The sequence below is a fragment of the Alexandromys fortis genome, unplaced genomic scaffold (assembly GCF_014885135.2).
Source record: "Alexandromys fortis isolate MF-2015 unplaced genomic scaffold, M_Fortis_MF-2015_v1.1 scaffold_42, whole genome shotgun sequence".
Taxonomy (NCBI): domain Eukaryota; kingdom Metazoa; phylum Chordata; class Mammalia; order Rodentia; family Cricetidae; genus Alexandromys; species Alexandromys fortis.
Window position 1 is genome coordinate 8,852,871 of NW_026067934.1, and position 21,480 is coordinate 8,874,350.

The window sequence follows — 21,480 nt, forward strand, 5'->3', positions numbered from 1 at the left end:
AGATGTATATTACAGGGGCTGGGAAGATGGCTCAGTGGATACAGTGATTACTGTGCAAATATGAAGACCTGAGTTCGAATCCCAGCACCTACAAGAGTTGAAAGTGGTGGCAGCATGTGCCTGTACCCTCAGCACTGTGGGTAGGGTGGAGGCAGTGGGATCTCGGAGGCTCACCAGCTGGCCCATGGAGCCAAACGATGAGTTCCAGGTTCAGTGAGACCCTGTCTCAAAACATCAAGTGGGAGAATAATGGGGGACAATACGTTGTCGTCAACCTCTGTTGTACAGCTTCCTGGCAAGCACCTTCTTCCCTGGAATCTAGACTATAAAATCTAAAGTAAGAATAAGAGTAATAATGTTATGGTTAATAAGACAACAACATGATAAAAATGGAACTACAAAACACACTAATCCAACAGCAGGCAGCAAAGATGAAAAAAGACAGAGAATAGAGGAGACAAACAGCAAAAAGCAAGACCACAAACTCAACCTAGCCAAACCAGCAACTGTATTAAATGAAAACAGCCTGGACGCTTTGGTTAAAAAGTGGAGTATCAGACTAAATATAAAATCTGGTCCCGCGTGGTAGTGCATGCCTGTCATCCTACTCAGGAAGCTGAGGCAGGAAGATCACAAGTTTGAGGCCAGCCTGGGCAACCGAGAAAACCAAAGTGAGGAAGGGCTGGGGGATATAGCTCAGTTGCAGAGCCCTGGGCTATGGATCAAGCTCCAGTACCACATAAAAAGATAAAAAGCAAACCAATCTAGGCCCAAGTATATGCGACTTCTATCAAAAGCATTCTACACATAAGAAAACCAAAGAGTCGCAGATGAAAATATGGAAAAAGACACGTGAACGCGAGTCAGAAGGCAGGAAAGGAGTTTAACCTCAGAGATCAGATTTCGCAGTGAAAATATTACTACTGTTTCATCACACTGAGGTTAAGGAGGCTAGCAGGGGCCTCTCAAGTTTATGCTCCGAGTAACAAGAAGCCCCATTGGATAGCGCTGAAGAAAACAGACAAAACCCAGCTACAGTCAGAGATTCTAACATCCCTCTCTTTAATTGGGGAGTGGATGGAAAATTGACAAAGGAATAAGCAGATAGCTTTAAACGCTATCAATCAGATAGCTTAATTGATATTTATAGAATACACCATTAGTATAGAGTTCATATTCTTTTCAAATATATCTATTCTGAATCACGATATAAATTTTGGTAAGTTTAGCAGAATCAAGGGCACAAAAAATATGATTCTTGCTCACAGTGGAATTAAAGTGGCAACCAATAAGAAATTAGAAATTAATATGCTATAAAAATACTAAGAAAGTAAATGTTATATTTATAAATATCCTAGAACCCAAATAAGAAATCAAAGCAGAAATTGAAAAGCATTTTGAATGGAATAAAACTGAAAACACTGCAGATAAAAATTTACGGGATGCCACAAAGTACTTAGAATAGCAATAAAATACCTACATTAGAAAAAAATATTCTCAAATTAGTGAACTTAGTTTCTAGCTAAATAAGTTTTTTTAAAAAAAGAGTAAATTAAACTCAATATAATCAAAGAAAGGAATGAATAAAGATTAAAAGAGAAATGAATAAAACAGAAACACAAAAATAATGGGAGAAAAAAAAATCAATGAAACCAAACAGGTTCTTTGAGATCAATAAAACTGATAACCCTCCAGTCAGACTTGTCAGAAAAGCAAGACCAGGAAACGCATGTTACTGATGGATGATGGGAGTGGCATTGTTCCAGATTCTGGAGAAAAGGGCAGGACCCATTTCTGTGTACACGTTCCTCTATGTATACTGACATGGTGGGGTTTATCTAGGGATGTAAGAAAGTTGTTTGGATATTTAAAAAATTGATAAATACAATACACAGTGCTAACGAACTGAAAAGTAAAAACACAAGAACATCCTGAAGGGTGTATTTGATGTAGTCTAACATCCACTTCTCAATAAAAAAAAAAACTCAAATAGAAGAAATGATTTCCTCACAGGCCAGCAAGATAGCTCCATGCATAAAGAAAGAAATACTTTTCTCAACCTGAAAAGCATGACCCATAGGCCATCTGAAGCCAACATCACACTTACTGGTGACCGGAGCAAGAAAGGGACCTTCCTCTCAGCTTCCCCTAGTGCTCTGAAGGATACCCATTCCCGTAAGACAAGAAATGAAAAGGCTTCCAGAAGGAAGTAGTCAAAATGTACTTCTTAGGAGATAGTACAATAATCTATATAGAATATGCTGTGGGAGAGTCAACAAAGCGTCTGGTATGGGGGTAGCAGGCTTGTGGGATAGAAGATCAATACAAGAATCAATTGTATTTCTTTATACAAGCAGCAAATAACTGGAAATTGGAATTTCCAACTCTATACCATTTATAATAGCATAAAATTTCATAATAGCTTAAACATATAAAAGAGAAGTAATTCTGACAAAAGATGAGAGAAATTAAATAAGACCTAAATAAATGGAGGCAATTCAAATGGGAAAAGAATAAAATGTGTTTTGACAATTGGTTATTCATATTTTCAAAAAAATAATTTAAATCTATATCTCACACCACATGCAGAAATTAACTCAAAATAGATCATAAATCCAAATGTAAAACCTATCATTATAAAACCTGCCAATAAAAATATAGGAGAAAAATCTTTGTAACCTTGCATTAAACAAGGATTCCTTAAATACACACAAGATACATGACCCATCAACGAACAAATTGGTAAATTAGATAAAAATTAAAATTAAAAACTTCTGCTCTTTCAAACACAGCATAAGGAAAATAAAAAGAGAAGCCACAGGCTGAGAGAAAATGTTTTTGAATCACGTCTGATAAAGAGTTTATATCCAGAACACACTAAGGACTCTCAGAATTTGTCAATAATAAATTTGTCAATAATAAAAACAAGCAACCTGATTTAAAAAAAAAAAACACCAGCAAAGCCCTTAGACATACACTTCAACAAAGATAAAGGCATGAAAATCTATTTAGTATTTCTAGCCATTAGGGAAATTCAAAGACCCCAATGAATTCCGTTAGACTCTTAGGATGGTTGCGGACAGGATTCCGAGGGAATGTGAACCCTCCAGCACTGCCTGTGAAAACTCAAACCAGTCCTCACTTTGGAAAACAGCTTGGCACATTTCTTAAGAAGTCAAATAGTCTAATCTACAGTAAATTGGGAGTGTGGGGATCATGGGAGAGGGCAGAAGAGGAGGGAGGAGGAAGAGAGGGTGGCGGAGAAAAATACATAGTTCAATAAAACCAATAAAAAAGTAAAATAAAAAATAAAGAAGTCAAAGATGCCTCTATATGGTTTATTTGTTTCTCTGATAGGTATATACTCCGGAGAGAGCTCCTATCCAAGCTTGTACACAAAACCCTGTGAGAAACTTTATCTGTCTCATGCTAGCAACAAATCCGGGGGTCCATCAAAGGATGAAGGATACGTAAGTCACACACACAATGGGGTTCAAATGAGGAGTAGAGAGGAAAGAAGAAATTGACAAAGGTGGTTACGGGGGTTCATCTAAGGGATAGCCAGGTGCTTGACCACTGGTTTTCTGGTCTAAAGTCAATATGCATTTGTACAGACGGCTTGGACCAAGCCTCTGAGTTATGGCCACACCCTTCCAGTGATTCTCTTGAAACTAAAATTTTGTTGTCTCTATTTTCCTGCGCCACAATGTCAAAATCTTTCATCCGTTTGAATTTTGCTACAGTTTTACAGCTGGACACATTTGAAAATTCACCTTTACAGAACTTCCCGTGCTGCGTTAGAAAATCCGCGAAAGCCAAAGCTGTGGAAGCCTGGTTGGTCTCACCAGGATAAGAGCAGAGTGTGCGGGGTTCGTAGTTAGAGCGCTCTGAGTGTAAGTACCAGCATCCTCCTACACACCAGAGAGGCCGAGGATGCTCTGAGGTCACTGCCTTCATCTGTAAAACTGACACAGTGGTTTCAATGCCGTAGGACTGAGCTTTGAAGGAGGAATGGGGAAATAGCTGACTGGTAGAGAACTTGCCGAACGTTTACGAGGAGGCTCTGAGTCCAACCCCATAGTCTCGAAGCAAAAGAACCCAAACTCTTAGCAAAAAGCACATGATGAGACAACAGATGATTAGCACACACAAAAGCATCACTTATGAAAAACTTACCATTGCAAATGCTCAAAAACATTAATTTTCTTCCCTTCCTCTTGCACTAATGCATCGTCCCTTTTATTCTGTTTGAGTTTAAGGCTAAAACACAAAATGTAGTCAACTTCTAGAAAGAGTACTGCCTTGGAATTTAAAACTCACAGTGAAAGAATTCTACAGAAAGGCTTGCTTGTTTGCTTGCTTGCTCGCTTGCTTGCTTGCTTGCAAGAAACTTCCTGCGGACTGGGCTCATTCTGATTTGCATTAGTATGGCCATGGGAGAATGTTGCCTGCAGGCAGGCAAAGCATCCCTTTTCTTGCTTCCATGATTAATATATCTTTGTTGTTGTTTTTGTTTGCCTTTGTAGTGAGCGAGTTATGGCCTGATATTTTTGATGTTATAAACAAGGCGGTTCTTGTGGGGTGTGGTGGGCTGTGCATTTAATCCCCTTACTAGGGAGGCAGAACCAAGAGGACAACTGCAAATCTGGGCTACAGTGTGAGCTGAGGCTAGTCTGGGCTACACACAAGACCTTGTCTTAAATTGCAAAAAAGCAGTTCCTTGTATTTGTATTTGCAAAAGCAGTGCTCTAGCACAATTCTTTTCCTAAAAACATGTAAAAACGTCTCTATAATGATGTGCGTGTGGGCATGTGCACACGAGTGTAGGTGCCTGTGGAGACCAGAGGCATCAGATCCCTAGGAACTAGAGTCACAGATGTTTGTGAGCTGCCTGATGTGAGGTGCTGGGAACTGAACTCAGGTCCTCTGGGAGAGCATCTCACACAGTTCTTGGTAGTGTCTGCCAATGCAGCATCCTCTGAGCTCCCTCCCAGCAGCGACAAAGGGAGCAGCATTTTCTTCATGGGCATGATCGATACTTGTCTTCAGAGGACTCTGCAGACCCTTCCTACAGTTTCATCTATCTCACCTCCCTGTGTCTGTGTGGCCACAGCTCACCCGCACAGAGGACCTGTTCAAGTCATTTGTATGTTCACCTAAACTGCTGAGTTGCTGTTACTGTTCTAAGCCAGTGCCCTATTTGCCACTTGCCCCTCCATTCCCCTTCCCTTCTTTATGGACTTTAAACTGCCATGCAGTAAAGTGTCTATAGTAACATCTTTTAGACACTCAGGGAAAACAACATGATCTGAATCTAGAACACGTAAGCTGTCCCAGAACCTTGGTAGCGGCTCTCTGATTGCCGAGAACAGCAGCAAAATGAGGAACTGTTTTAGAACAACGAAATTGTAGCAACCCCACAGAACACAGGGTCTGTTTGGTAGATAAGACATTTGAAAGAAGCTGGCTGCAGATGGCTAGAGGATCTGAACTGTGACAACCCCGAGTACTTGGGTGTGTAAGGGGCAGTAACCAGAGGGGAGAACTTGCAGTTAGGACTTGGACAGGGAGAAAGAAGGAGGGAGCACCCATTAGACATTCCAAGGGTTGAGAAGCTATGAGGGCAGCCATGCCTGGACCTCTCAGGGTGTTCCAGGTGTTATCTTCAGCAGACAGGCTCGCTGAACGCCTGATAGCTGAATCCATCTTTCCCCTCTTCTTCTTCTGCCTCTCCTTCCCTACTGTCCCGTGGCCTGGACACTAATCCCTCTCCTTCCTTCTACACCAGCAGTTTCCCAATGGACCAGGTATGAGAATATTCACTAAAATAGTTTGTCAGATTTCATACCCAGACTTTCTAATTGTGTTTCTTTGGGTAGGACCTATAACTGCATCTATGACATGTTTCCTGGGGATGCAGATGTCCTGGGGAACATGCTTGGAGAAGCTCTAAGTGAGGTCATTGCCCCAATGAATGTCCCCTATCTCTTACGTATATTCACCCATTCCTTGGCTGAACTGACTGGCCACACATACTCTTAGCCTCTTCCCTCGACCCAGCTTCCTTCTTCACACAATCTCTGCCTTTCCTTTCATCGCCATCATTTTTGGGGAGACAGACCCCCACTGTTTCACTGCTTGTGATGTCACCTTACTCACAATAACCATAGAGGCTGCTTTGTGACTGACTCCCCTTCTGCACCTACAGGCCCGTAGAAAACCCTCTCCAAAGAACCCCTTCCTAGCTTTGTTCTCCTTGAATGGAACAACACTTACACCTGGACCCATGCTTCCTGCTCTCCACCCCCTTTCAGAACCCCCTTACTAGACCCCTAACCACTCCAGAATAGACATTCCCCAAGACTCTGCCTTGGCCATCTCTTTTAACATTTCAACTCTCAGGCGAGCTCCTACCTCTTGATTTCAATTTCCAGATCTCCCAGTGTGACATTTTCCTGTGGTTTGAACTTCTGTCCCTAACCTCTAGCTCTCATCACACACGAGTTTTACCACCACAGGGGAACTGTTCTCGCTCTCCTTACTATCCACACACAGCCATGTCTCTCTCTGGAAAGGTCCCAGATTTGCTTGTTCAGGCCTGGATTGCCCCTTTCTCTCCCCCTGGAATCACTGCAATATCCTCTAAAACAAAGACAAAAAGGGGAGACTTTTTATTCAGAAATAAAACAGACACACACAGGAAGTAGAGGTATGTCTTTGTTCATTCGGATGAGGCAAACACCCTGTGACCACCACCCAGACCAGCACAACTGCCTGAAGTCTGTCACCTCCCACCATGTGCTTTGTACCCACCCTTTTTCTAGTGGCTTCTCTTATTTTTTGGCCATCTCCCCAGTCCTCTATTGTCTTCTCTTCCTTCCTTCGTTCCTTCCATCCTGTTGTTGTTTTGACTTTCGAGAAAAAGTCCTGATAACATAACACAGGCTGGACTCCAACTCACTTTGTAGCCAAAATTGACCTTGAACTTATGATACCTTATCCACCCAAATGCTTGGATTATATGTAGTCATTTCTTCTGGCTGCATAACGACATTTTACTCCTGTGTATGACTGCCTGCATGTATGTCTGTGTACCATGTGCATACCCGGTGCATGGGGAAGCCAGAAGAGGGCACTGGATTCCCTGAAACTGGTTGTGAGCTGCCCTGTGGGTGTAGGGAATGAAACCTGGCTCTTCTGCAAGAGCATCAAGCACTCTTAACTGCCGGGTCATCTTCTAGCCCCATATAATGAATTTTCAGCTGATTTGTCTGGTTTTGTCGTTAGCTTTTCTAATTCACCACACTTTTTATTTTCTATTCCTACCTCTTTAATTATTTTCTTCTTGATTTTATACCTTTTTATTCAGGTTTCAACTGCTTTTCTTCCCTTGCCTTTTACCTGCGAAAGCACAGCTCAGTGGCTGCCTCCTCCATAAAGCACCCCTCCCCCCACCACAATTTGATCTCTTTATACTCCCTCAGACTTCCATCTTGAGAGCTGGTCTGTTATAGGTCCAAGTATCTCAAGCTTTACAAAGATAGAAACTTAGCCTTACTCATCTTCATATCCCATAGGAGGCCAAAGGGATGATGGAAGGCACTCAGTTGTATTTCTTTGCATTGAATTGAAGAAACAAGTCATTCTGAAAATGTTATTCTTTATCAAAATTGCTTCCATATTGTAGTAGTTTGAATGAGAATGGCCCCCAAGACCTCTCTCGCTCTGCTTGCTGCCTACAGATCAGAAGTTCTCAACTACTACTCCAATGCCAAACCTGTCTGCTTCCAGCCATGATGACTACGGACCAACCCTCTAAAACTGTAAGAAATTGCCCAAGTAAATGCTTTCTTTTATAAAGGTTGCCTTGCTCATGATGTCTCTTCACAACAATAGAACAATAACTAAGACATATACCAATATTTAAAGAATGTTTGTGAAACCCATAGCACTCTCCCTCCCTCCTCCTCTTTACACACACACACACACACACACATGCACACACACACACACACACACACACACACACGCACACACAGAGCAAGCCAATGCTATAAAAGAAAGGTAAGCAATATTTCTGGATTTCCATTTTCTCTCCTAGTATATTCCATTAGTATTTCTTTACCACAATAGTATTAGCAGTTGAGACAATGAGGCAGGAGACAGTAATTCGCTCTTGTAGACTGTCATTTGTAACAAGGGATTTTGTCATCCCCATTCCCCCAGTACTAATAATATAACCTTTAGTCACTATAACAACAAAACAAAACTATCTCATAAACAGGGTACATCTGGTCTACCTCTGTTTGGGAACTACTGCTGGGTTATCTGATGTCCTTTTATACCTGTGATGTGTAATTTTTATTAAATTATACCAACTTAGGTGTTTTCCTGTGTTCACTGTGGGGAGCATGAGCCTCAAGCCAAACATCTTAGGGACAAGCAGAGGACAGCCACAGAGTTACCTTTGTGTTTTCAGTTTACTAATCTGAGCAATAATTGGGGATAAAAATGGGCTTGTCCAAGTATGACCTGTGCTCTAGATACATGAGCATCAACTGACCACCTTGTTGAGATGTCAGATTCATGAGTCTGGACTCTATGGAATTGTTCAGAGAAGTTTATATGAGGCCTGGGACCCTGCACTTTAAAAAATAAATGCCCTGAAGAAATTCCAAGAGCATGGGTCATGGACCACTTTGGAAAGCACTATCCCAGAAGGTCTCTAGCTCTACAACTTTAGATTTAGAATGCTCTTTAGCTATAAGTCTTGGCTTTAGTTCCAAATTTCATCTTTATTTCCAAAGGAAAAACTTAAAGAACATATCACCTCATGGAAGTAAAAGTGGAGCAAAAGACAGAGCTGACTTTTAAGTTCTAGGGATCAAACCCAGGACCACACATACACTACTCACTCTGCCATCCAAAGGCACCACCCAGCTTCCAGACTTTATTGGGAAACAATTCTCTTAGCCAAAGAGAAGAAGCAATATCATAGAATATTAAAGCAGGTGTCATGTAAACAAATTCCTCGAGCGATAACTTAACCAGCTTGTTATTTTTTTCTCATGACATGACATTAACTTTTATTTGTAGACAAGGAATGAGGCTTGGGGAAAGGGGAAAGGAAAGTAAATTAGGTCTTGGTGAGATCTCTACTATCTAAGGAGACAAAATCAAAATCACAGACAACAGAGAGCTGCCTGGAAATCAGGTCTCAATTCTAAAGATATAGTCATAAAGTATCTGACATCTATGGCTTTCAGGAGAATCCAGAAGACGGTGTACACGCATGTATGCGTCTATGTGATTGTTTGAGTAGCACACGCACATGTGTGTAGAAGCCAGAGGACAACTTCAGGGTTGTTTGTCTGGTTGGTTGGTTGGTTTGATTTGGTTTTTGAGACAGGGTCTTTCACTAGCCTGGAACGAGGTAGCCTAGGCTGGCTAGCCAGTGAGCCCCAGAGATCCGCCTGTCTCTGCCTCTAAAGTGTTGGGATTATGAGTGTTTCTGTGAGTTCTGGAGACCACATCCACGTCCTGGTGTTCAGAAGGTCAACAGTTTCGGAATGAGCCACTTCCCTTGCCTGGACCTAGCTTTACTGAAGGAAAGCCTTCAAAGCAGCGGAGCCCTGCAGAATGTAACAAGCTCAGAGAGAACCTTCGAAGGCTCCGCAGTTCCCAGGAGAGTTTCCAGAGCAGCAGCAGGGCTGTCTGTCACTCAGGGTGTGGAGCCCAGGAACTGCTATGGATGACCCTGGTTCCAAAGTTTGGGATCTTGTTCCAGCTCAATGTTTTAGTATCTCTAGACTGATTTAAGACCCCATCCCAGCTGTGTTTGTCTGGAATTTAACTGAATAAAAAAAAAAACCTCATTTCAGTACAAAAGAGAGACCGCCTCGATTTTTCTACCTTTCAAATCCCAGTGTTGGTGACCAGTATATTCTACAGTAACTAAAGAAGCCAGATAGTGGGATAGAAGGTATTAATGAGTTAGTTATATTTTCTATCTCAAACATCTACGGTTTCATGAATATGACAGCTAGTAAGCAAGTCACAACAAAATACTCCAAGTAATGAATTGGAAATTACAAGCATTGCCATTTGCTAGAGCAAATGATTGCAATTTGATGTTTTGATTTTTTTCATATTTATAACGTTCATTGACATGGTTTTATTGCTATAGGAATTTTGTTATTTCCTGACACTGTAACTCACACTATTAACTACAAAATGATAGAGTGAAGGGTGTTCTGACTACAACTGTGGAAACGCAGTGGATAAATAATACCCCAATTCAAAGGTTGGAGCATACTCAGTGGTGAACTGTTGGAGACTTTCCATTACACTCAGTGGTCATCACGGAGTGTGTCTTCACCAAATTAAATTATACAAGAGAAAAAGAGCCAGAAAACTGAACGGGTCCATTACTAGAAGATGATGCCTGTGTCTATCTGGAAGAGGACAAAAGAGGTGCTGAGAACCGGTTAGAAGTAACAAGAACTCCTCAATGGGACCGAGCAGACACCACACGGAACCGTATTACTCCTATGTCTATATATGCAAATGAGTATAACTAGTTAGGAAATACAGTGCTGAGTGAAACAAAGCACTGCATAAGCTGGGTGTAGTGACAAACACTTAGCCTCCCAGCACCTGGGAGATGGAGGCAAAACGTCGGAAGTTCAAGGGCATCGCTGGCTATGTAGTGAATTCAAGGACTATATGAGGCTCTGTCTTGAATGAATAAATAAAAAAGAAAGAAGAAAGAAAGGAAGGGAGGGAGGGAGAAAGGAAAGAAGGAAAGAAAATACAATACCATACAATGAAGCAGAGATTCTATTTAAAAACCCAACAAAAGTTTCCAGAAATAAAATGAGCATGCAAAATGAACATGCCAGTAAAACATCTTAGAAGAAAGCACCTCATTCTTGAACAGGAAGACTCAGAGTTTTATAAAATGCCAAGGCTTAGGGAATTGATTTATAAATTTTTCCAATCACAACAAAAATGCCAATAGCATAAAATTGCCAACAAAATTTCTGAAAATTCTGAAAAGAAAGAATAAAATCAAGGGACTGGCCTTACTAGATAAGGAAATATACGACTGGATTACAGTAAGTCAGGCAGAGTTCACTCCTGAAAATGTGGCTCACAGATGCACACGTGGGGGATGCAGCTGTGTCCCACAGATACGCACGTGGGGGATGCAGCTGGGCCCCATAGATACACATGTGGGGGATGCAGCTGGGCCCCACAGATACACACGTGGGGGATGCAGCTGGGCCCACAGATACACACGTGGGGGATGCAGCTGGGCCCACAGATACACACGTGGGGGATGCAGCTGTGCCCCACAGATGCACACGTGGGGGATGCAGCTGTGTCCCACAGATACGCACGTGGGGGATGCAGCTGGGCCCCATAGATACACATGTGGGGGATGCAGCTGGGCCCCACAGATACACACGTGGGGGATGCAGCTGGGCCCACAGATACACACGTGGGGGATGCAGCTGGGCCCCCCAGATACACACGTGGGGGATGCAGCTGTGCCCCACAGATACACACGTGGTGGATGCAGCTGGGCCCCACAGATACACACGTGGTGAATGCAGCTGTGTCCCACAGATACACACGTGGTGAATGCAGCTGTGTCCCACAGATACACACGTGGGGGATGCAGCTGGGCCCCACTCCAGCATCATTTGTAAGGAGCAAAACTCCTGCACTGATGTCCATTGTTAATGACGAGATTTAGGTTCATGTTTCACAACATGACTAATAAAGTCATTTTCAAGTGTCTTGAAGGTAGGTTCTTTCCTTTTAATTTATTTATTTTTATTTTATGTGCACTGGTGTTTTGCCATGATTGTAGGATCCCATGGAACTGGAATTACAAACAGTTATGAGCTGCCATGTAGGTGCTGGGAATTGAACCCAGGTCCTCTGGAAGAGCAGTCAGTGCTCTTAACCAATGAGCCATCTCTCCAGTCCTGGTTTCTTTCCTTTTAAAGTGAACTCCTTTGAAAAATGAAGACATTTTCATTGACATGTGTTTATCCCGTGTGACTAGGAAGGTGTGTGTGCATGAGGAAGCCACGGGACAATCTGGTTGTCATTCCTCAAGTGCTCTTTGCCTTGTGTCGTGAGACAAAGTCACTCACATGGAGCACACAGATGTGATTAGGGCTGGTTGGCTGGTGAGCCCCAGAGACCTTCCTGCCTCTGCTTCCCCTGTGCTGGGATTATAAGAGCACACCTTCATGCCCAGCCCTTTCCACATGGGTTTCAGGTATCAAATTCAGCCCCCCCCCCATGCTTATTAGCCAAATACTTTACCAATTGAACTACGGTCACAAGGCTTGACATATTATTTCTATAATACTGAATTTTGGAAATGAAGAAAAGTTGTCTCTTCAAACCAGAAGACACTTCCTCAGGGAACGCAAGAGTTCTTGGTACGAGACTTTGACCTTAGTGAAAGAGCAGTGCGCAGAAAGCTCAAAGAATCACTGCAATGTTATCTCGGAAGAATTTTCTGCAGCTTAGGAGTGCCCCTAAAAAACACTGTCCCCAAATGTTAAAGCCTGGCTCCTTTTCATTAAAAAAAAAAAGTACTGCATTAAAATACACTGGCTAACATTCTTGGGGGATGCTTTTGCCGAGGTAAAACTGAAGAGGAAGGACCAGGGCTCTTTTGCAAACTCGGCAAACCGATCAACGCGCCAATTGAGCAGAAGCAACTGCACACAGTAATTTCCTTTTCTCGTATGCCAGGCCGCAAAGGAAGGGACAGGAGCACAGCGTTTCTAGAATTCTCTGCACCTCTCAAGATTCTGTCGCCCTAGTTTTAGCCAAACTCCCTAACAGGTATATTTTATCAGAAAATTTCCTAAAGAGCCCTCAGCTGCCTTATCTCAGTTACCTTCTCCTAACCTTCCTCTTCAACCTGACAGAGAGCAGATAAATGCCTACTCACACTGTCAGTTTGTCTACAGACACGGAGGACGCCCGCCTGAGAAGCCATCCTGAAATGGAAGTCGCTATCTGATGCACAAGCTGCTGTCTGGCTCTCTGGAGCTTGACTTTTCTTCCGCTAAAAACTGTTCGGATCCACATCTTTCAAATACAAACTCCAAATGCTCGCACACTCTGGGGGCCACAGACACTAATTGCTTCATGGAATGAAAAAAGAAACCACACTAAGGAGAGTCCTTGTCTTCAAGAAAAATCAGCTGCCTCCCTCCCTAGAATGTCAACTCCAAGAAGGCACGGGCTTCCTGAGTTCTGTTCCCCCACTGTGTCGCTAGCACTTAGACCATCATTTGGAAAGCAGAAAGTGATCAAAATCCCTGTCAGCAAAGGAACAGACGGATAAGCATGGAACTAGCTAGCCAACACACCAGCGCTAACAGTCTGGGCTCCAGTCTACTGAGGTACGAGTTTGAGACCAACAGCAGCTAAAAGAAGGAATGAGTGGGATGAAGAAGAAGGAATTGAGCCACTAAGGAAACGAGATTTTGAAGGACAAGTAGGGGATGAGATTGACAAAGACCTGAGATTGGAACAACAAAGCCAGCTAAGAATGATAAGATGCTACGGCCTAGGTGGTGTCCTCTCAAGTCTGTGTGCTAAGGTTTGGTCCCCACCATGGTAAAGATGGTGGGGCCTGTAGGAAGTGGGTCCAGCGGGAAGCCTTAGTTCACTGGGGCACACCTTTGAAGCAGAATGTGGAATCCTAGATCTCCCTCTTTTTCTTCTTCTTCCTGACCACGAGGTGAGCAGCATGTGGCGCCATATGCTTCCCGCCATTGCCATCTGTCTCAAGGTAAACCGAGGATAAACCCTTTTCTCTGTCTATGTACAACATCTTAGGTCTTCTGACAGAATGCAAACCCAGGTGGGGTCAGTGAGTGAAGGAGAAGGCAGAGGCTGGGGAAGAGTGTGGGGGATGAGGAGAGTCAAGTACAGAGGCTTGGAAAAGCTAACAACCGGATCCTACTTTAACCTCTAACGGAAACAGACTAAAAGGTGGCCATGCATCTTGGACAGTAACAGCAATGGGACCACTGACTGGCCCTGGTGACCCCCCCCCCCCGCACAGGTTACAAAAATAAACAAACAGAAAAAGAACTTCCAAAAGTCCTAAAAACAAGTTGGAGAGTTTACAAGTACATGTGGTTTCATGAAGAATAACAAAAGCCACTGCTTAAATTCAGTGACAACTTCCAAACAAACACAAATGGCTGCTTTCCTTAAGTGAAATTTACTCTTACCACCATGGCAGGGCTAGGTTAGCATTTTGAAAGCATAGCTGTTATCTGATGCTGACCAGAGAATGGCTCTATTCACCGGTTCTGGAAGACCCAGAAGCACACAGACGTCAAAAGCTCCAAGTGGTTCTTTGTTCGAGTCACGGTTTTGAAGACAGCTCCAGATAAACCCAACAATTGAGCTGCTGTAAATAGCCGTGCTCTTTCATAAATTCCCCACTATACTTAGATGGCAGTTCCTTTGTTCACACACTACTCCCGACTGCTCCGTATTTAGATCCCTAAAGGCACGCCTTGCACTCACTGGATAAATGAATGAACGACTACGTGGATGGATGAACAGGAGAGCCATCAGATGGGTGTGAGATCCTGGAGATGAGACGGACAGAATGTTTCGTGTGTGTGGATCCCTGATGGCCAGCATTAACGGTTCTCACCTTCGCAAGCATGCCTTTCATACTGAACACAGTGTGGCTGGATTGAAATGTATCAGAGGAAGCGAGATGGTTCCCCACTCCCACCCCCTCCCAGACAGGGTCTCGCGATGGAGCCCTGGCTGTCCTGAAACTCACTCTATAGACCAGGCTGACTTCACACTCAGAGATCCGCCTGCCTCTGCCTCCCGAGTGCTGGGATTAAAGGTATGCACCACCATCGCCAGATATAACAGTGTTCTTAAAAAAAGGGGGGGGGGTGATGGGCATGGTGGTGCACACCTTTGATTCCAGCACTTGGGAGGTAGAGGCAGGCGGATCTCTATGAGTTCAAGCCCAGCCTGGTCTACAGTGTGAGTTCCAGGATAGCGAGGACTACATAGTGAGACCCTGTTTCAAAAACAAACAAAAGTTCCAGTAGGCAAGGAAGGAGGTGCTCATGACAGCAGGCCGGATTCACTATGAGCTTAGACGAAACACCTGTCCCAGCCCTCATTTGCAAAAGGTCCCTGCCAGTAGACACCAATAATGTGTTTACATGATCATTATGAGTCGCTTAAGCAGTGGTTCTCAACCTGTGGGTCGTGACCCCTTTGCGGGAATGAAATGACGTTTTTTTCACAAGGGTCGCTTATCAGATATCCTGCATATCAGATATTTACATTACAACTCATTTTTATTTTGCTTCTTTTTTTTTTTTTTGAGACAGGGTTTCTCTGTGTTCTGCAGGCTGGTCTTGATTTCAGAGAGATCCACCTGCCTCTGCCTCCCAAGTGCTGGGATCAAAGGCGTGCACCACCACCGCCAGGCTATGTTACAATTCATAACAGTTGCAAAATTACTGCTATGAAGATGTAACAAAATAATTTTCTGGTTGGGGTCAGCACAACATGAGAAACTGTACTAAAGGGCTGCAGCATTAGGAAGGTTGAGAACCACTGCGCTAGAGTAAGATATAATGAATTCATCCCCCTAAAGAGGGGCCTCAGAATCCATATGGCCCCGGTCTGCCCTGTGTCAGAGGCAGGAGGAGGTCAGAGGCAGGAGGATGACTGACAGTCACTGTGCTGGCCATCTCTCTGAGACTACTATAAAGGGGAAGGAAGGTTGATAGTTTGGTCTGCTTCAGTCCATGGTCAGCTGTCCACTGCTTTTTGAAGCTACGGTGAGGCGTTCGTTCTATAGGTGCTGGAGTGAGGGGCAGAGGGAGGAACTCATCAGGAAGTGAGAGGGGTAGGGCAGATCAGAATCCTAATATCCCCTCTAAGAGCATAGCTCCAAAGACTGTGTTTCTTGGCAACACCTCTTGAAGGTTCCAACAGCCTTCAAGTCACACCCCAGACTGGGGCCCAAGTCTTTATCAGACGTGCTGCTGAGGGACACTTACACAAACTACAGCTTTTGCTAAGGACACTGAGTGGGGGAATGGAAGCATGGGGCTCCAGTCTGGGCAGCATCTCATTCCTTTCGAAAAGCTCCGTAGGCTCACAGCTCTCAGCTCACGACTTCCCTTTCTGCTTTTACATCTTCTGTGCAAATGAAGTCACAAGAGACATTCAGCTGTTACAAACTTCACATCAAGCTTTGAAGTGCTCTTTAATAGCAGAAATATTTGGCTCACGTGTGAGCTTTGCAGCTACAGTAAATACCTCTTAGCTATCTGTCGCTACTGTTATTCCACACCTCCAATTTGGAGGAGAAATTCTGCATATGCATTGAGGCGCTAGAAAAGAATACTGAACTGTATCTGAGCTCTTTTGTGAATGGCTCCCTTTAATTTCTTCTCTCATGGAACTAATACCGCCACCGCATTGTACTGGTTCTGGGTGGGGAAGCAGTGGGCAGAGAGAGGAATGCTCATGGCTGTGCTACCAGCAAGTGACCGGTCAAGAGCTCCTTACTATAAGATCACATTTATTGAGTCATTCACCTGACCTCCCTAAACCTCCCCCCACCGTGTGTGTGTGTGTGTTGGGATGTGTTTATGAATTATGTGTGTTGGGGGTGTGTATGAGGTGTGTGTGTGTGTGTGTTGGGTGCGTTTGTATGAGTGTGTATTAGCTGTGTGTGTATATGAGTGTATGTGTGTTGGGGGAGTGTGTATGAGTGTGTGTGTGCTGGGGGTGTATAAGTATGTATGTCTTGGGGTGTGTATGAGTGTGTGTGTGCTGGGGGTGTATAAGTATGTATATCTTGGGGTGTGTATGAGTGTGTGTGTGTTGGGGTGTGTATATGACTGTGTGTGTGTGTTGGGGGGATGTATAAGTGTGTGTGTATTGGGGGTGTGTAAGAGTGTTTGTGTGTGTTGAGGGTATAAGTATGAATGTATGTGTATTGGGGGTGTGTTAGAATGTGTTGTGTTGGGGAGTGTATGAGTGCTTCTATATTGGGTGTGTTGGAGTGTGTGTATGAGTGTATGTGTGTGGGTGTGTGTTTGTGGATGTGTATGAGCGTACGCACCTAAAGGCTACAGGTCAATGTTGGGTGTCTTCCTCAATCACTTATCTACCTTATTTTATGAGCTAGAATCTCTTACTGAACCTGGAGCTCACCTGATTGGCTAGACTGGCTAGCCATCAAGACCCAAGGACATTCCTGTCTTCACTTCCCCAGTGCTAGGATTACAGGCACATGCCATAGTTGTTTTAACATGGGTGCTGGGGATTTGAACTCAGGTCCTAAAGGTTGGACGACAAGCTGTTGACCAACTAACTGAGCCATCTCCCAGCCCCACCCTGCTTCTAAAGTATCTTTACTTTAGAAGACTTCAGATAAAAATGCTCGGAGTGAGACGGAGAACAAGGAAAGAGACATTCTGATTGAGGGAGCCATTATGGGGCTAAAGAAATCTGTCACTAGAGAAACTCCCAGGAATCCATGAAGATGACCCCAGCTAAGACCCTAAGCAATAGAGGAGAGAGTGCCTGAACTGGCCTTGCCCTGTAGTCAGATTGATGACTATCTTAAATATTATCATAGACCCTCCATCCAGCAATTGATGCAAGCAGAGGCAGAGAACCACAGCAGAGCATTGGGCTGAGCTCCCAGAGTCCAGTGGTAGAGAGGAAAGAATGAAAATACGAGCAAAGAGGTCAAGACCATGATGGGGACACCCACTGAAACAGCTTACCTGAGCTAATGGGAGCCTTCCAACTCTGGTCCGATAGTGAGGGAACCAGCATAGGACTGAACTAGGCCCCCTGAATGTGGATGACAGTTGTATGGCTGGGGCAGACTGTAGGGCCACTGGCAGTGAGACCAGGATTTATCCCTACAGTTTATTCTGGCTTTTTGGAACCCCTGCCCTCTGGAAAAACACCTTGTTCAGCTTAGATATAGAGAGGGAAGGCCTTGGTCCTGCCTCAAAGCAATGTGCTAGACTTTGTTGACTCCCCATGGGAAGCCTTACCCTCTTTGAGGAGAGGATGGGGATGGAATGGGGGTAGTGAGGGGGAGGGAGGAAGGTGGAAGGAGCAGGAGGAGGGGAGGGAGTGGGAAATGTATTTGGCATGTAAAATGAGAAAAGATAGGTTTCTTTAAAAATAAATTTAAAAAAACGCTCTGAGTTTTTACAGAAGGGGAAACTAACCACAATTAGTCTGTGATAAAAGCAGAAAAGGAAAATAAAACAAACCCTCCCCCCCAAAAAAAAACAAAGAGAAAACAAGCTTCTCATTAGGGAATCCTGTATGACTATTGAAACGCAATCTCTACGTCTTTATGTCCTGCCATGTATCAGAAGAATACATTTAGAAATAGCATTCTTGAGAGGAGACACATTTGACTAGGGGCCAGGCACTAAGCATTCGGGAGCTGCCCTGTGCCAAACAGCAACATTTTACATAACTTAATAATTTTATGAAGAGACAACAGAAAATTCTATTGCACGTCCCAAGTTAAACACTTGACATTTCATTCTTTAAAATGCAACATTTTAGAAGTCTAAATATGTTTATTAATTAGTGATTATTAACACTCAGTAAACAACATTATGTCTTGTAAAAACACAATCTCACTGCACAGCGTGAAGCTGAAATCTATTATTCCCTGATTCCATATGCTGAAATACACTCAAATGGTCACAAATGACCTTAAGCATTAAATAAATGTAAATGAGAACAACATAGAAAATGCACTTTTGATTGATAACTAAAAGACCAGGTTGAGAAGCATGTCCCAAAATGAAGTCTTTTCCAGAAGGAGATGGAACCATAGAGGCAGGGCTTGGCTGAGTCTCCCTCCCGAGTGCTCAGATCACAGACATATGCCATCGTGCCCAGCAGCACTTTGGTTTTTATCCATTGTGTCTGTTCATTCAACTGTTTTTCTCAGACTACACAGTCAGGGTAGGCAAGTGTCCTCGATATAGAGAAAACCTAAAACACTAAGGGATGCCAAAGTAATAGTGAAAGATGAAATAATTCCAAATGGAACTGTTCCTGTAACGAGATCTGTAGTTAAATACACAAAGGGAGACAGATACAGCCATTTCGTGAATACTAATGGTGGCATTCTCTTTCTAGGTCAGCTGGCCACAGGGTGGGCATCACACAACATGCAGTGGTTCTGCCTGGAGAAGAATGGACAGAATTAAAAGGAACAGGACCCCTGGACTGGTAAAACCATCAATAGATCAAGGTGTCTTAGGTGCCGCACTATTGATGGCCTGGGCCAGATGCTTTCGTATTTTGAAAGCTGACAATGAGTGATCTCCACCATGAAACATCAGGACCAGCAGAAACCAGTAGCAACATTGTCCACTCTGACCCCAAGTCATGACAAAAATAATTATTTAAAACAAAAGTTCCCAGGAACTGCCAGAATCCCCTAGGGGTGCAAGACTGTCTAAGCAGAGGGTCACTGGAAGCACTGAAGAAGGCCTCAAGCTGGGCTTTTCTCAACCTCACTCTGCATAATCTTAGCCAGAAAGTGGGCCGGAGATGGCTCAGTGGTTAGGAGCACTGGCTGCTCTTCCAGAGGACCCAGGTTCAGTTCCCAGAACCCACAAGGCAGCTTACACCTGTTTGAAACTCCAGTTCCAGGGGATCTGACACTCTACACAGACCTAAGTTCAGGTAAAACACTAATGCACATAAAAAATAAGATGAATTATTCCCGAGCCACGAAGTGACCCTAACTCAGCGAATAATACATTATTTGAGTGTTCTATACTATATGGAGTTTTGGTGTTCTCAGCTACTGAATGGAGTGTCTGCCTGCCTGAGGGGAGTGTCACAGGACACACATGCAGTGCTCAGAACGGTGCCTGACACACAGTAAGTGCTCAGCTAACATTATCTGTTATTACTGTATGAATCCATAGCATCAAGAAGGCCATTTCAGCTGCGATGTTTCAAATCAGACAGGAGGCGGAAGGATATCTTACCGGCTTGACACTTTCTGAGCCTTAAACACGCCCGTCTTCCGATTGCTTGTGATGATGCTGTCCACATCTACAGGGCACAGTTAAGGAAACTTTTGCAGTGGCTATCAGCTGACTGAGAAAGAACCTGAAACACACTGGCTTCTTACCACAATGGGATCAACGCAGAAAAAAGAAGGGAGCGGTCGATGCTGTTGCGTGAAATGCCAACTTACCGCTGGCAAGATCTTTTTGTACTCCAGCTTGCAACTTTACTGCCCATGGAAGGAGCATCTAGGTAACATCACGGCAGGACCCAGAGGGTATAAGCTAGAGGGCACAGCTGGGGAACATGAGCTGCTACGCCACTTCCCCAGGGCAATCAGGCAGCCAAAGACAGATGTCCTTCGGTCAGTGAGGAGAGCAATGGCTTTCCGAATTGAAGTGGTTCCAATCTCCTAACCACCTGTAGGGGAGGGAGAAGAGCAGCAGGGGCAGTGTTGGAAGGAGGAAAAGAGAGGTGGAGAAAAACTTGGAGCATCTTTGGGAGAAGATGCAGCACCGGTGAAGAAAGCCATCCTAGTGAGGGGTCCCTTGAAACTTTGGCCTCTGGCCAAGTGCTGGCGAAGAAGACTCATGCTGAACAGCCACGTTTATATTAGAGAAACTCTGCATGACATCCAAAGACCCTTGGGAAAACTCACATCTGGACTTCAGATCTACAAAGGGCAGCATGGGTGTTTATGAGCGCCGCTGTTTCTCTCTTTGCTCTGGACTGGCAAAGCCTTCTGAATAGACTAACACCCAGGCACTCCTGCAGACTTATTTTCTGTACTGACCTCTGTCCCTGGCTTCCCCTGGTTTCCTAACTTCTGAATACCCCCACCTTCTCATGTATTTGACACATTTCCTCTAAGACACCTCGCAATCCCTCTTCTGGAGGAAGGCAAGTTTAAATAAACAAGAACTCAAAGAATTCTAGTGAAGGCTGCAAGCTGAACGAAATTGGGCCCATGGGGAGGACACCAGGCAGACAGCGATGTTCCCCTATTGCTCGGAAAAACAGATTTCCTGAATGTTCAAAGCAAACACTGGCCAAGATCTCCCTGCCAGAACAGAACCGCAGGATTCTTAAGCCCAAAGCTCTGCTGGAACCACCAGGTACACCCATTCTTCTCCGAGTGAATAAGCAGGTACCGTGTGATAGGGAGGAAAAATCAATTAGGTCCCCTAGTGACGGGCTTTGTGGAGGTTTACAAAAGTGCCATAATGCAGACTTTTTTTTCCCCTGGGTGAACTTTCCTGTATGCAAATTAAATACCGTTAAATTACATTCATTAAAAAAATAAAGGAGACTAATTTGCCTACTTGTTTTGATGAACTAAAATGACACATCGGCCTACAGTTT

At 43.9% G+C, this 21,480-nt stretch overlaps 1 protein-coding gene across 4 annotated transcripts in view; it reads right to left on the reverse strand.

Annotated features, from left to right (window-relative positions):
- Camkmt (calmodulin-lysine N-methyltransferase) overlaps window positions 1-21,480 on the reverse strand; it is a 378,918-nt gene that overhangs the window by 32,624 nt on the left and 324,814 nt on the right. For 3 of the 4 annotated variants that reach the window (XM_050146077.1, XM_050146076.1, XM_050146078.1), the window contains exon 7: window positions 20,097-20,163. The exons of the other annotated variant lie outside the window; for it this stretch is intronic. In XM_050146077.1, coding sequence (XP_050002034.1) covers window positions 20,097-20,163 — 67 coding nt within the window. The remainder of the gene's footprint in view (window positions 1-20,096; window positions 20,164-21,480) is intronic. 4 annotated transcript variants of the gene reach the window in all.